This window comes from Xenopus tropicalis, chromosome 6 (genome assembly GCF_000004195.4).
Source record: "Xenopus tropicalis strain Nigerian chromosome 6, UCB_Xtro_10.0, whole genome shotgun sequence".
Taxonomy (NCBI): domain Eukaryota; kingdom Metazoa; phylum Chordata; class Amphibia; order Anura; family Pipidae; genus Xenopus; species Xenopus tropicalis.
In genome coordinates, this window is record NC_030682.2 from 8,576,418 (window position 1) to 8,592,735 (window position 16,318).

At 44.2% G+C, this 16,318-nt stretch overlaps 1 protein-coding gene across 4 annotated transcripts in view; it reads left to right on the forward strand.

The window, feature by feature from the left end:
- Positions 1-16,318, forward strand: part of adcyap1r1 (adenylate cyclase activating polypeptide 1 (pituitary) receptor type I) — a 150,722-nt gene that overhangs the window by 45,781 nt on the left and 88,623 nt on the right. For all 4 annotated transcript variants that reach the window (XM_031903469.1, XM_012964947.3, XM_012964948.3 and 1 more), the window contains 1 exon segment: positions 8,484-8,640. In XM_031903469.1, coding sequence (XP_031759329.1) covers positions 8,590-8,640 — 51 coding nt within the window. In that variant the 5' untranslated portion in view covers positions 8,484-8,589.

Genomic DNA, 16,318 nt, shown 5'->3' on the forward strand with positions numbered 1-16,318 from the left:
CATAGAGGCGAGGCAGGCAATATATGATTGACAGCTCAGATTTTTAAATACAATTACTTTCACTTTCCATTCAGCACTTCCTAGATATCACCTAGATGGCAAATGCATACAAAGCTTCGGCCTAGAGGCGGGGGAGATAATATATGATTGACAGCTCAGATTTTTTAAATACAGTTACTTTCACTTTCTATTCAGCACTTCCTAGATATCATCTAGATGGCAAATGCATACAAAGCTTCGGCCTAGAGGCGGGGGAGATAATATATGATTGACAGCTCAGATTTTTAAATACAATTACTTTCACTTTCCATTCAGCACTTCCTAGATATCACCTAGATGGCAAATGCATACAAAGCTTCGGCATAGAGGCGAGGCAGGCAATATATGATTGACAGCTCAGATTTTTAAATACAATTACTTTCACTTTCCATTCAGCACTTCCTAGATATCACCTAGATGGCAAATGCATACAAAGCTTTGCCTTAATAACCGTTTACACAAAATGGCGCCGGCCTGCTGGCTGTGACTGTATATTCCAAAACTGAAGGAAAACGAAATTCAATCATTTATACAGTGTAAATAAAGTTCATTTTCCTCTACTAACATGATACAAAAGGATTTGGAATTATTTCCAGGTCCCTTTTAAGTGCAACGAAGCATTGTGGGTAAATAAAATGGCACCTAGTAAATGAGTCTTGTTTAAAACTGCTTTGAGTTTTAACAATCCATTGTGGTCATGACCAACCCCATTGAGGGGCTTCTCAATGCCACTATCATTGTGGCCCAAGAACACACAAGTGCATAGGTGGCACCTAGCCCTGGGAAACACCCAGGGGTTTGATAAACAGAGGTAGGTGACCCAACCGAGCCACCAGACTAAGGCTAGCAGAGTAAAACACAATGCCAAGAGCAGGAGAACCACCTCTATTGTAACTGAGGTTCTGGCCAATAACTGGCCTCTATCTGTAGATGGCCTTATTCCTTATGACCTTGGGGAAGAAGGAGATTTTCCTTTCCTTTTGTGTCCTTGGCTTTTACATCTGCACTAATAAGGTGACAGTTGCCTCCTTAGCACCCGCTTTTTCCCTCGGATACGGCACGTACTCGCGGTCCTGCTAATGAAGTTAGTCTCGTGAACCAGAACCACCGAGAATGTCACCAAGGACATCTTCTGCCCCGGCTCTGGCAATGTTATCTGTCTCTCTCCGTCTCGCTTTCCGAGAGTGCGCCGGAATGGCAGCTTCGGAATTAATGAGATTCTGCACTTGCACCGAGGACATTTCTCCTTCGTTTAAACAAAGTAAATGACAATTTCTGTCGGTTGACAAGAGACTTCATTATATGGAAGCTTAATGGCAGTAGGGGGGTCAATGCAGGGCTTCAGTGCACAGACAGCAGGGAGCTGCCGTTGTATAGACATTGATGCTCTTACTAATTACTATTGTGGGGGTTTTGGCTTTCAGCAATGTTTCCGGGCTGCAGTTTAGTGGGGTTTTGGAAACATATAGTAGATTGAAGGTCTAAAGTAGATTGAGAAAATATAATAGATAAAGCTAAAAAGGCTTTCTATGAAGGTAGAAGGCTATCTAGGAAAGGCTATCTTCATTCAGGTCATGCTATGTGTGTGTAGTGGTGAATCTAAATCAATGCTCCCCAACCAGTGGCTCATAAGTAACAAGTTGCTCACCAACCCCTTGGATGCTGCTCTAAGTGGCCTCAAAGCAGGGAGTTATTTTTGAATTCCAGGCTTGGAGACAAGGTTTAGTTGCATGAAAACTATGAGAACCACCAAACAGAGCCTCCTGTAGGCTGCCCGTTCACATAGAGCAGTGATCCCCAACCAGTGGCTCAGGGGCAACATGTTGCTCCCCAACCCCTTGGGTGTTGCTCCCAGTGCCCCCAAACCAGGGAGTTATTTTTGAATTCCTGACTTGAGGGCAAGTTTTGGTTGAATAAAAACAGGATTTACTACCTGTAAGCTGATAGGGTGCATAGAGGCCCCTAATAGCCAATCACAGCCCTTATTTGGCTCCTCCATGAACTTTTATGGTGCTTGTGTTGCTCCCCAAGTCTTTTTACATTTGACTGTGGCTCCCGAGTAAGAAAGGTTGGGGACCCCTGACATAGGGACTACTACATAGCCAATCACAACCCATATTTAGCACCCACAGGAACATTTTTTTATGCTTGTGTCACTCCCCAAATCTTTTTACATTTGAAAGTGGCATTTGGGTAAAAAAAGAAAAAGGTTGTGGACCTCTGGTCTAAATCAACCTTCACCACTCATCAAAACCAAAGAAACCACTTGGATCAGTATCGGCAATGACTTCTTCTAGATACTTGTAGATACAACATAACAGGATTTCAAACTAAACCAGTGCCATGTTTGTGCTCATACATGTCTGTTTTGTCTGGATCAATTCATTGCTGTTTTCTTCATTTTTTTCATATTTTTAATCAGCTAGAAGTTGGGTAGAAAGTGAGGGGTTGAGGCAACAATCTCAATCTATTGATTCATGTCAAAACGTGAGCGCCATTGTGTGCGTTTGGATGCATTGGTGTAAAGGTACCTGGTGGTCTAGTGGAGTGGTAGGGACGACCACCCCCTCCTGTGTGGGGACACCCAAAGCCTTTCTCTTCATCGTAGGCCAACGTAGGTCTATTCTAGATTGTTCCTAGGTGCTCTCTTAAGGTCCCCATACACAGGCCGATTGTAGCTAGCGATATGGGTCCCTTGGACTGATTCAGCAGCTAATTGGCCAGTGTATGGGCACTACCGATGGGCCTGCCCGACCGATATCTGGCCTGAAATTGGCCAGATATCGATCGGGCAGGTTAAAAAATCTAGTCGGATTGGGGACCGCATCGGCTCATTGATGCGGCCCATGAACCGACTTTGCCTATACTCGTCATTATAAGGACCAAATGATCTAATTAGCCTACATGTTCCCCAATATCGCCCACCCGTAGCGATATCGTAGTGAATCTTCACATGTATGGGGACCTTTAGTCTCTTTCTATGACTACACTTACCATTTTCCCATTCCTCCTGTTACCCGTAGTGGTTCCCTTGCCTGCCCAGGACCCGCACATTGGTTCTCTCAGTTTAAGTCGTGGTGGCATTCGAGTTCCGAAGTCCTCCTCCCGATGAGAAAGGTGCCTGTTATAGGCAGAAATGTGGGCTGTGACTAGAACCTTGGCATCTGTTCTGGGTTTTGGGATACCAGTCATGACAATTGGGCTTAACAGACACAGATGCATTCTGGGTAGAAAACATGGTGAATTGCCTATTAGACATTGCTCTTGACCCCATAAATGACCCCTTTAGAGACCCGGCGACAGTTATAATAAGCATGACCCCCAAATCAATCAATAAGGCTAAATTAATTTGTGTATTTTAATAGAATCTTCCAGCACTGGGTACGTGGTAGTGGTAATAATATCTCCTAATATGATGGAATTAACACCGGCACACCTGGGGCTCTTTGAGTGTTTTGATCACATGATATTGTTATTAGCCAATTACTGGTGAGGTACATTGAAGCCCAGCTTGTATTGGGAACAGACAAGTCATCACAGTCACATTAGGTTTGTATCATGGGAAATGAGAAGGGAAAAATGAAACACTGTCACTCAGCCAAAGCAGTTTGTCCCCCCCCCCCGATGTTATGTTTCATTATCATGAAGCCAAAGTGACACAATGTGTCTATGAAGATTCTCATTCATCCAGGTCATGATATACAGTATCTAGTAGAATTAAGTCTAAAACAACTGGACTTTTCTGAGTTTTTTCCTTGAAAACGTTTCACCGCTCATCCGAGTGGCTTCTTCAGTTCAAATGACTGGTAGAGAATTCCCCGGTATTTAAACTCTTGATGGTAGTACAGTCACAGACATCCAATCACAATGGTTCCATTGAACTTGTTCAGTTAGGTGTTGGCTGAAACTGACAGGTGTAAGAAGGTATGATCCAATCACAATGGTACCAAGATTCTCATTGATGAAGGTGTTAATCCTTCAAAGTACATGACTGGAAGTGTGAACTGTTGTGAAACTGCCGGGGTAAGGATGTCAACGCGCCATTGTATGTTGGTGACAAGCGGTGTCTCAGGCCCCCTCCTCTGTTCAGGGATGGTTTTTCCAGGCTGGCATAAATGGCCTCTTTCACACCTCTTTCAAACCATCTGTCCTCTCGGTCCAAAATATGCACGTTACTGTCCTCAAAAGAGTGACCTTTTTCTTTGAGGTGTAGATAGACCGCGGAGTCTTGTCCTGAGGAGTTTGCCCGCCTATGTTGGGCCATTCTCTTACAGAGAGGTTGTTTTGTCTCCCCAATGTATAAGTCTGAGCACTCTTCACTACACTGGGGGGCATAGACCACATTACTTTTCATGTGCTTGGGTGTTGGGTTTTTCGGGTGCACCAGCTTTTGTCTCAGGGTGTTGCTGGGTTTGAAAAACACAGGAATGCGATGTTTGTTGAAAATTCGCCTAAGTTTTTCCGATGTTCCAGCAACATATGGAATGACTATGTTGTTTCGCCTGCTGTGTTCCTCCCTTCTGTTTGTAGGTCTGGTCTTTCTGTTGGTCTTTGATTTGGTTTTGATGTAGGCCCAGTCTGGGTACCCACAAGTTTTCAGAGCTCCTTTTAGATGTTTATATTCTTTCTCCTTGGCCTCTGCATTGGGTGCCACAGTTTCAGCCCGATGATGTAGAGTCCTAATTACACCCAGTTTATGTTCCAAAGGGTGGTGGGAATCAAACAGCAAGTACTGGTCTGTGTGGGTGGGTTTCCTGTATACTTCAATATCCAGGTCCCTCCCCTCTTTGATAACTATAGCACAGTCCAAAAAAGCCAGTTTGCTGTCTTTCACATCTTCCCTTGTGAACGTGATGTTTTTGTCCACCGAGTTTATGTGTTTGGTGAAGGCTGGAACCTCGCGTTCTTTAATTTTGACCCAGGTGTCATCCACATATCTGAACCAATGACTTGGTGTTGTTCCCTTGAAGGTGTCCAGGGCTTTCTTTTCCACTTCTTCCATGTAAAGGTTCGCTACAATTGGAGACACAGGCGAACCCATGGCACAGCCATGTTTTTGTCTATAGAAAACTTCCTTGTGCTTGAAGTAAGTGGTATTGAGACATAGGTCCAGTAAGGAACAAACTTGTTCTGGGGTCAGCTTTGTTCTGCTGCTGAGGGTGGTGTCTTGTTTCAGCCGTTTCCTCACTGTATCAATTGCCTCGGCAGTGGGTATGCATGTGAACAGAGATGTTACGTCCTACAAACAGAAGGGAGGAACACAGCAGGCGAAACAACATAGTCATCCCATATGTTGCTGGAACATCGGAAAAACTTAGGCGAATTTTCAACAAACATCGCATTCCTGTGTTTTTCAAACCCAGCAACACCCTGAGACAAAAGCTGGTGCACCCGAAAGACCCAACACCCAAGCACATGAAAAGTAATGTGGTCTATGCCCCCCAGTGTAGTGAAGAGTGCTCAGACTTATACATTGGGGAGACAAAACAACCTCTCTGTAAAAGAATGGCCCAACAAAGGCGGGCAAACTCCTCAGGACAAGACTCAGCGGTCTATCTACACCTCAAAGAAAAAGGTCACTCTTTTGAGGACAGTAACGTGCATATTTTGGACCGAGAGGACAGATGGTTTGAAAGAGGTGTGAAAGAGGCCATTTATGCCAACCTGGAAAAACCATCCCTGAACAGAGGAGGAGGCCTGAGACACCGCTTGTCACCAACATACAATGGCGCGTTGACATACTTACCCCGGCAGTTTCACAACAGTTCACACTTCCAGTCATGTACTTTGAAGGATTAACACCTTCATCAATGAGAATCTTGGTACCATTGTGATTGGATCATACCTTCTTACACCTGTCAGTTTCAGCCAACACCTAACTGAACAAGTTCAATGGAACCATTGTGATTGGATGTCTGTGACTCTACTACCATCAAGAGTTTAAATACCGGGGAATTCCCTACCAGTCATTTGAACTGAAGAAGCCACTCGGATGAGTGGTGAAACGTTTTCAAGGAAAAAACTCAGAAAAGTCCAGTTGTTTTAGACTTAATTCTACTAGATACTGTATAAAGTGACATAATGATCTCTGTATGTAAGATGACAAAAAATGATGGGTGAAATGTTTCGGAAGGCATGGATTCGCGGTGAATTTCCGCGTTTCGCCATTGGTGGATTGTTTCATGAAACGGATAAAAACATTCACCATGGAAAAATTTGCTGCGCGTCCAAAAATTGGCGCCAGCATAAAAAAAATTGTCATGGGTGACAAAAGAATAGCCACGCAACAAAAGAATAGTCATGGGCGACAAAAGAATAGCCGCGCGACAAAAGAATAGACAGGCGCGACAAAAAGAATAGCCGCGCGACAAAAAAAATAGTCACGGGCGACAAAAGAATAGCCGTGGGCGACAAAAGAATAGCTGCGCGACAAAAGAATAGACGGGCGCGACAAAAAGAATAGCCGCGCGACAAAAGAATAGTCACAGCCGACAAAAGAATAGTCTCTGGCGACAATTTTTTTTGAAGAGTGACATTTTCGGCGTTTCGCGAATCTTTTGAAAGATTTTTCGGAGAAGCGAAACGGGACAGATTCGCTCATCACTAATAACAAAGTCTCACTGGGGCTTTCTCTTTCCTCTGTAATTATTAGGGATGCACCCACTTTTTTGGGTTCGGCCGAACCCCCGAACCAAATCCGAATCCTAATTAACATATGGTAATTAGGATCGAAAGTGGTTAAAAATGGCTGCGCTGTGAGTAGCATATGCTAATTTATGCTAATTAGGATTCGGATCGGCCCGGGACCGCGGATTTGGCCGAAACCGAATCCTTAAAAAAAACAGGATTCGGTCAAATCCCGAACCGAATCCGGGATTCGGTGCATCCCTAGTAATTATGTTTTGGTCAAAAACTAGGGGGTGCAATGGGACAGTTTAGTGGAGGGTGTGAGACCCCTTTAAAGGGGAAGGAAAGCTGCTGATGTAGTTTCTTCCAAATAGATGATCCACAATAGTGCAAGCTAGAACCCTGTATTTATTCTGTAGAAAGCTTTACCATACCTGAGTAAACAGCCCTAGAAGCTCCCTATGTTTGTTTAAAAGAGAAGGAAAGGCTAATAAAGAGTTAATCCCAAGCTGCAGGCATACCTTCAGTTCTCGCAATAGTGCCCTTAAGTCTCCCCATATTTCTCCCGTTCAGATGATCAGAAGCCGGAAGAAAAAAAGTTCCCATAATGCCTCACTCCTGCACCGAGACCGAGACCAAGTGTACATGCTCAGTTAGTTAGACTATGAGTCTGTATGAGTCTATAGACTATGATTGGCTCAGATCCACATTCCTAAGGGGGTGGGTAGTGAGTTCTTAGCACTCTTGAGGGAGGGGGGAGCAGGAGAGAGGAGAGAGCAGAGAGCTGCGTGTCTCTGGCACATGAATTACAGACAAAGGAAATCTTTTGACAGAGAACTTAGTGCAGCGTTTCTGTGAGTGCTTATGGCTGTATTTACACAGACCTTTCTGATAAAGCTTACTGAGTTTGGAGCAGGAGAAAGGAGGGGGGAGGGAGGGGGAGAGGGAGAGGGAGAGAGGAGAGAACTGAGCAGACTCGTGCCCCAAAGCAGAAGGAGGCCAAAAGGAGAGGAAGTCTGACATAGAAGAACATGTTTACAAAAAACAAGACAAGAAATCCTGTGTTTCTTTTGATAGAGGACTTCTGTGAGTGCTTATGGCTGTATTTACATATACCTTTCTGATAAAGCTTACTGAGTTGTTACCTTTCCTTCTCCTTTAAGATAGCAGCTGCCATTTTAGATTGGTCTGGTGTCACTTCTTGCCTGTTCCTCTGTGCTCTGGGCTCAGATTACAGCAGAGAGGAGATGGGGTTGGAGGGAGAAGGGAGGGGGAGAGAGGATCAAATTGAGCATGTTCAAGCACAAGCCCTGGAAGTTTGAGCTCAGATAAGGAAGTCTAATACCAAAGAACATGTGTACAGAATAGAAGGAAAGAAATCCAATGTTTCTTTTGACAGAGGACTCAGAGCAGCATCTCAGTAAGCGTTTCCTTCTCCTAAGCAATCAAAGGCCTTTAGACCGTTCTCCGGCCAACAAGCAATGCTCTCCGACAACGATTTAGCTTCCCATGGCATTTTTTGCATTGCTATTCCGAATGCAGTTGGCGCTACACAGGGAGAATGAATAATGGATAGAGATGTAGCGCAGGTCTAAAGTCGGACGGCGTCAACGCAATATGTCAATATGTTTAGATGTGTTGCAGTCGCTATTATTTGCCGTCTTGCATGAACACTTACCATTCGCCGAGCTTTCCCAGAGAAAAGAAAAAAAAACACAATATTCCGCAGTTCAGTCCCACTGTCATTTCTCCGTTTCTATTGCTATAATTTACCCGCTATTCCCAGGAACTCACATTTCTTTCCTTTTGTTACACAGGCCGGCACTGAGATCTCAAGCCTTTGTTGAAGAGATAATTTTGTTCTCAGAGAATAAGCGGAGGGTTTATTTCCAGATATAGTGTGTATATGCGCCTCTGTCGGAAATGGCAATTACACTGAGACTCTTTTGGCTTCTGGGTTTCTTGGCTTCTCAGGTGAGTGTTCAATTTTCTTTCCTGTAAAAACATTAAAGATACTGTATAACGTCTTCATGGTTGTAGGGCTATATTGCCTTGTCCTTTAGAAATAAAGTATAGTATCCAACCATCTCTCCCTACTATACCTGCTATCCCACAGCCCCAGTCCCTTCCCAGAGGCTATTATCCCCCCACTGCTACTATAGGCACCATCTCTCCCTACTATACCTGCTATCCCACAGCCCCAGTCCCTTCCCAGAGGCTATTATCCCCCCACTGCTACTATAGGCACCATCTCTCCCTACTATACCTGCTATCCCACAGCCCCAGTCCCTTCCCAGAGGCTATTATCCCCCCACTGCTACTATAGGCACCATCTCTCCCTACTATACCTGCTATCCCACAGCCCCAGTCCCTTCCCAGAGGCTATTATCCCACTGCTACTATAGGCACCATCTCTCCCTACTATACCTGCTATCCCACAGCCCCAGTCCCTTCCCAGAGGCTATTATCCCCCCACTGCTACTATAGGCACCATCTCTCCCTACTATACCTGCTATCCCACAGCCCCAGTCCCTTCCCAGAGGCTATTATCCCCCCACTGCTACTATAGGCACCATCTCTCCCTACTATACCTGCTATCCCACAGCCCCAGTCCCTTCCCAGAGGCTATTATCCCCCCACTGCTACTATAGGTACCATCTCTCCCTACTATACCTGCTATCCCACAGCCCCAGTCCCTTCCCAGAGGCTATTATCCCACTGCTACTATAGGCACCATCTCTCCCTACTATACCTGCTATGCCCCAGCCCCAGTCCCTTCCCAGAGGCTATTATCCCCCCACTGCTACTATAGGCACCATCTCTCCCTACTATACCTGCTATCCCACAGCCCCAGTCCCTTCCCAGAGGCTATTATCCCCCCACTGCTACTATAGGCACCATCTCTCCCTACTATACCTGCTATCCCACAGCCCCAGTCCCTCACTGTACTGTATATATATATATGCTGTGCCTTTATTTTTAATCTACTCATGGGGGTAAAAAATTATTTTAAGAGCCATATTTATCCTGTGTTAGGGATGTTGAGTTTAGGTTGCCAGGTAGAGCTTTACTTTTCTTTCAGATTTGTAGTTTATTCCTATTCTCAGCCTTTATCTGTATTTACTGAATGCTATTTATTCTCCGTGGGCCGTGCTGTTATTCCGTGAGTGCAATGGAAGTAATGCATTTACGCTCCATAGGAACTTTCCGTGAAGGAGATTTCTTTCACATTATAAAAGGCACAAAAGGAAAACAATGAAATCCGTGAGTCGTTACATTGGGAGAGAAGTGAATCCCAAACCCCACTGCAATGCAGGTTTAGCAGCAGCTGTTTATTTGGGAAAGACAGGAGATACCGTGTTTGAGTCGGGCCGAAAATTATATTTCAAGTTGAACTTAATTCTTTAATTACCATTATATTTTTCCCCATGGATCAAAATGATCATTCGGGGAAAATGATCTTCTCCAGCTTCAATATTCGACATTTGATTTAAAGCAGAAATTCAAAGGGAAAGAATAACAATATTGAAAGTGATAATACTGTATATACTCGAGTATAAGCCGAGTTTTTCAGCACCAAAAATGCCCTCGGCTTATACTCGATTCTATGGATTTGAAGATGGCATTCATTGCACCTGCACCCCCCCCCGTGTACGTACGTTTGTGCACTCCCACACACGCTCGCACCCCCCCAGAAACATACATTCGTGCGCTCATGCATGATTAAACCACAGCCATAGAGATTTTAGGGGGCCCTAGATAATTAAAGGGGTATTTCTACCTCTTTCCAGCTTTCAAATGGGGGTCACTGACCCCGGCAGCCAAACCCTATTGCTCTGTGAGGCTCCAGTTTTATTGTTATTGTTACTTTTTATTCCTTATCTTTCTATTCAGCCCCTCCCCTATTCATATTCTCATCTCTCATTTAAACCATTGCCTGCTTGCTAGGGTAAATAAGACCCTAGCAACCAGATTGCTGCTAAAATAATAAATGGACAGCTGCTGGACAAAAAGCTAAATAACTGAAGACCAGTTTCAAATCGTCTCAGAATATCAATGGGAGAACATCGGTGGGTGCTGGGGGCCGCTGTATGTATGTATGTATATCTTTATTTATAAAGTGCTACTTATGTACGCAGCGCTGTACAGTAGAATACATTAATACAAACAGGGGGTTAATAAGATAATAATAGATAAATACAAAGTATAACAATAAATACAGATAAATACAAGATACAGTTGCAATAAGTTAAGCGTCAAAGACACAAGAGGATGGAGGTTCCTGCCCCGTAGAGCTTACAATATAGATGGGGGTTAAGGGTGCAGTGGGGACCCCTGTGGGTGGTGTGGGGGACATGCCTGGTGGGGCACCTTGGGGGGTATGGGGCCCCTGGACCCCCCAGTCCAACCCTGTCTCCAGAAAACCACTGTTACTGTAGGAAGATAGACCTCTTCTTATAAAGTCTTGTTGACTGAAGTCATTGAGACCTGCCTATTGGGATAAGTCCTTGCACGGCCACTAAGGCATTATGGGTTGAAACAGCAAGGAACTTTATCAATAAAATATGGAACCCGGAGTCTATGAAGCTAGAACAGGACAATGAGGCTTGGACAGTATGGTGATGGGTTCCAGATCCTTGTTTTGGAAAGTAGAACTAACATTGTGTGACTGGAAGCAGAGACAGTAGGCAACTAGATAAAGGTTCAGCCAAGACTCTGGGTTTTTTTACAGTTAATAAATGCAGGAAATAGAGAATGGCAATTCCGCCTGAAGAGCTTGAGGTGCAGTATCGCTGTGAGGAGACAATGCCTCGCTGATTGCTGGCATCCGGATCTAACGGAAGCTTTAGCCCATGCACCGTAATGAAAAGATTGCGTCTCCATTCATGAATCCATACAGATTAACACAATGGCAACGGGAATTATTTGATTACACTTGGCATGATATTAAAAAAGAGTGTCATGGAATCAAAAGAGAGAGAGAGGGAGAGAGAGAGGGAAGAGTGAGAGAGGGAAGGGAGAGAGAGAGAGAGAGAGAAAGAGGGAAGGGAGATAGAGGGAAGAGTGAGAGAGGGAAGGGAGAGAGAGAGAGAGGGAAGGGGGAGAGAGAGAGAGGGAAGGGGGAGAGAGAGAGAGGGAAGGGAGAGAGGGAAGAGTGAGAGAGGGAAGAGAGAGAGGGAAGAGTGAGAGAGGGAAGGGAGAGAGAGAGAGAGGGAAGGGAGAGAGAGGGAAGATGGGGAGAGGGAAGGGAGAGAGAGGGAAGGGAGAGAGAGAGAGAGGGAAGGGAGAGAGAGAGAGAGAGAGGGAAGGGAGAGAGAGGGAAGAGTGAGAGAGGGAAGGGAGAGAGAGGGAAGGGAGAGAGAGAGAGAGGGAAGGGAGAGAGAGGGAAGAGTGAGAGAGAGAGAGAGAGGGAAGGGAGAGAGAGAGAGAGGGAAGGGAGAGAGAGAGAGAGAGAGGGAAGGGAGAGAGAGGGAAGAGTGAGAGAGGGAAGGGAGAGAGAGGGAAGGGAGAGAGAGAGAGAGGGAAGGGAGAGAGAGGGAAGGGGGAGAGAGAGAGAGGGAAGGGAGAGAGAGGGAAGGGAGAGAGAGGGAAGAGTGAGAGAGAGAGAGAGGGAAGGGGGAGAGAGGGAAGGGAGAGAGAGGGAAGAGTGAGAGAGAGAGAGAGGGAAGGGGGAGAGAGAGAGAGGGAAGGGAGAGAGAGAGGGAAGGGAGGGCGGAGTGTCTAGATGTTGCACTGAGAAATATTCTGTGCAGAATAATGAAGGTTTAGGAATTCTTATCCCCCCTATCTGACTGCCTTATATATGTACAGGTATGGGACCCATTATCCAGAATGCTTGGGACCTGGGGTTTTCCGAAAAAGGGATCTTTCCATAATTTGGATCTCCATACCTTAAGTCTACAAAACAATTATTTAAACAGTAATTAAACCCAATACGGGCTGTTCTGCCCCAATAAGGGGTAATTATATCTTAGTTGGGATCAAGTACAGGTACTGTTTTATTATTACAGAGAAAAGGGAATCATTTAACCATTAAATAAACCCAATAGGGCTGTTCTGCCCCCAATAAGGGGTAATTATATCTTAGTTGGGATCAAGTACAGGTACTGTTTTATTATTACAGAGAAAAGGGAATCATTTAACCATTAAATAAACCCAATAGGGCTGTTCTGCCCCAATAAGGGGTAATTATATCTTAGTTGGGATCAAGTACAGGTACTGTTTTATTATTACAGAGAAAAGGGGATCATTTAACCATTAAATAAACCCAATAGGGCTGTTCTGCCCCAATAAGGGGTAATTATATCTTAGTTGGGATCAAGTACAGGTACTGTTTTATTATTACAGAGAAAAGGGGATCATTTAACCATTAAATAAACCCAATAGGGCTGTTCTGCCCCAATAAGGGGTAATTATATCTTAGTTGGGATCAAGTACAGGTACTGTTTTATTATTACAGAGAAAAGGGAATCATTTAACCATGAAATAAACCCAATAGGGCTGTTCTGCCCCCAATAAGGGGTAATTATATCTTAGTTGGGGTCAAGTACAGGTACTGTTTTATTATTACAGAGAAAAGGGAATCATTTAACCATGAAATAAACCCAATAGGGCTGTTCTGCCCCCAATACGGGGTAATTATATCTTAGTTGGGATCCACTAACACAAATTTTACCTTCATCCCCTGTAAAAAGATCTATTTACACAGAGAAAAATTACTCATAATAAGATCATTAATAGACCGCTTGACTAATCTATGCTTTTACGTATATAAACACAATCAGATAGCAACCAGTGAGATTTTTGTATGTAAAGGGCCTCTGCTATGATAATGACTTTTTATTTCTAAATGACACTGTTACACAGCAAATAATTCCCTCTGCCATTTAACCTTTTATTCTTCAACCAACAAATGTATTTGTAGCTGTAATATTGGTGTGTAGGCGCCATCTCAGTGCCTTGTGCCTGAGTCTGAGCTTTCAGCCAGCGCTACACATTAGAACTGCTTTCAGCTAACCTATTGTTTCTCCTACTCCCATGTAACTGGAGGAGTCCCAAGCCGGACTTGGATTTCTTACTATTGAGTGCTATTCTGATACCTACTGGGAGCTGCTATCTTGCTCCCTTCCCATTGTTCTGCTGATCGGCTGCTGGGGGGGAGGGGGGGGGATATCACTCCAACTTGCAGCGCAGCAGTAAAGTGTACCTGAGTCTGAGCTTTCAGAAGGAGCCGGCGCTACACATTAGAACTGCTTTCAGCTAACCTATTGTTTCTCCTACTCCCATGTAACTGGAGGAGTCCCAAGCCGGACTTGGATTTCTTACTATTGAGTGCTATTCTGATACCTACTGGGAGCTGCTATCTTGCTCCCTTCCCATTGTTCATTAGCAAATGGCGTTTGTGCCTCGTTAGCAAACAAACTGGGGATGTTCATCAAGTTGTTGACAGATGAGTGTCTGAATGAACTGGAGAACGGAGAAGGAAGAACTTCCATTGCATATGGCAAAGCATTCATCACTACGCACTGACATACAGTATATTATATATATAATGGGCCATTTCTACATTATACACAGTTTGGCCTCAGGATTTGTAGTTCAGTGAGACATTTAGCAGAACGGCTCCATTACTTGGATATTTACAAATTACATTTATAATATCACTTACTGTTTCTTCTAAATTTCCCAGTTTGGCAGCCGCTTCATTTCTAAACCCTCGTGTCTCTTGAAATATTAAAGAGTCCCAGATGTGAGTTTTATAACAAGGAGAAGAGAATACAGTCTAATCCCATGCAGTTTCTGTTTGAGGCTGGAAATTCTCTCTCTTATTTTTTGTTTGTACCAAATGTTGGACTTGGATCATTTATTGTGAAATAAAGTTCATGATTTATGAGTGGAGAGGGTCTAAAAGGTTCTTATCATAGAGCTCCCAACCCATGGGGATGTATAATGTAATGTTCTAGGCAATGGAACCCTCGTAAAAGCACCTAATGTTCTAGGGAGGACACTTTGTTGAGTAGTGATCAGGGTGTGCTCTGATAAACTTCAGTCACACTTTACTGCTGCGCTGCAAGTTGGAGTGATATCCCCCCCCCCTCCCCCCCAGCAGCCGATCAGCAGAACAATGGGAAGGGAGCAAGATAGCAGCTCCCAGTAGGTATCAGAATAGCACTCAATAGTAAGAAATCCAAGTCCGGCTTGGGACTCCTCCAGTTACATGGGAGTAGGAGAAACAATAGGTTAGCTGAAAGCAGGTCTAATGGGTAGCGCTGGCTGAAAGCTCAGACTCAGGCACAAGGCACTGAGATGGCGCCTACACACCAATATTACAGCTACAAATACATTTGTTGGTTCAAGAATAAAAGGTTAAATGGCAGAGGGAATTATTTGCTGTGTAACAGTGTCATTTAGAGATAAAAAGTACCCCATAAACATCATGGCAGTACCTCTTTAAGTATGTGGAACGTTGCCAAGCTCAGACTTCTCCCTGGAATAGGAAACGCTTTTGACGGGAGATTATCACCATTTGCAGATATAGAGGCCAGGTCAATGCAAATAGGTCTCTTAAGGGATCTCTCAGGCATTTAATGAGGACTAGAGGCCATCCCATGAGAGGTAATTTTATCCTTAGCCAAGTTCTTACTCTCAGAGCAGGAGAATGATGGAACTGACTAGCGGGGGAGACTGAGTTAAATACAGTAAATTCATTCTATGGCACCTTGTTAGAATGGGAAACCCAGAACTATAGAAATCAGTAGTGGGGCAGATTCTTTTGTATTAGATTGCGAGAGTAAATGCATTAAAGTCAATGGGGCAGATTTACTAATCCACGAATTCGAATCCTGAATGGGAAAAATTCGGATTGGAAACAAAAATTTCTGAAGATCGTAAATATCCCGAAAATGCTTACGAAAAAAATCGTATTAGTCACGAAAATATCGTATTGGAGACCCGAAGTCATGAAATTTTCGTATCGAACCATTGTAAAGAGCAGTAAAACCTTTCCGAATTTTTCATCCAAGCGTACGAAAAAGTCATGTGGCGTACGAAAAAGTTGTGCGGTGTGCGAAAAAGTTGTGCAGTGTACGAAAAAGTCGTGCGGTGTGCAAAAAAAGTCGTGCAGCGTATGAAAAAGTTGTTCGGTGTGCGAAAAAGTCGTGCGGTGTGCGAAAAAGTCGTGCGGTGTACGAAAAAGTTGTTCAGTGTGCAAAAAAGTCGTGCGGTGTACAAAAAAGTCGTGCGGTGTACGAAAAAGTCGTGCGGTGTACGGAAAAGCCGTGCGGTGTACGAAAAAGTCGTGCGGTGTACGAAAAAGTCGTGCGGCCACCCGAAAAATCTGGCAAGAATACGCTTGGAGCGTTCGTGCTTTTGTAAATGTGCCCCAATGACTGGTTTTTTAACCCCTTCCGATCCTAATCAACATATAATAATTAGGATTCAGATTCGATTCGGCAGAATCCTACTGGGTGGGTTCGGGGGTTCGGTCAAACCCAAAAAAGTGGGTTCGATGCATCCCTATCAGTAATAGATAGTAGATAAATCGATAGATAGAGATAGATATTTTCTTTATATTTGCACAAATGTCTAGATAATTAGAAAAGCAATAGCACATTGCTAAATGGGAAGGTAGGGGGCTGCCCCCCCCCCGCCC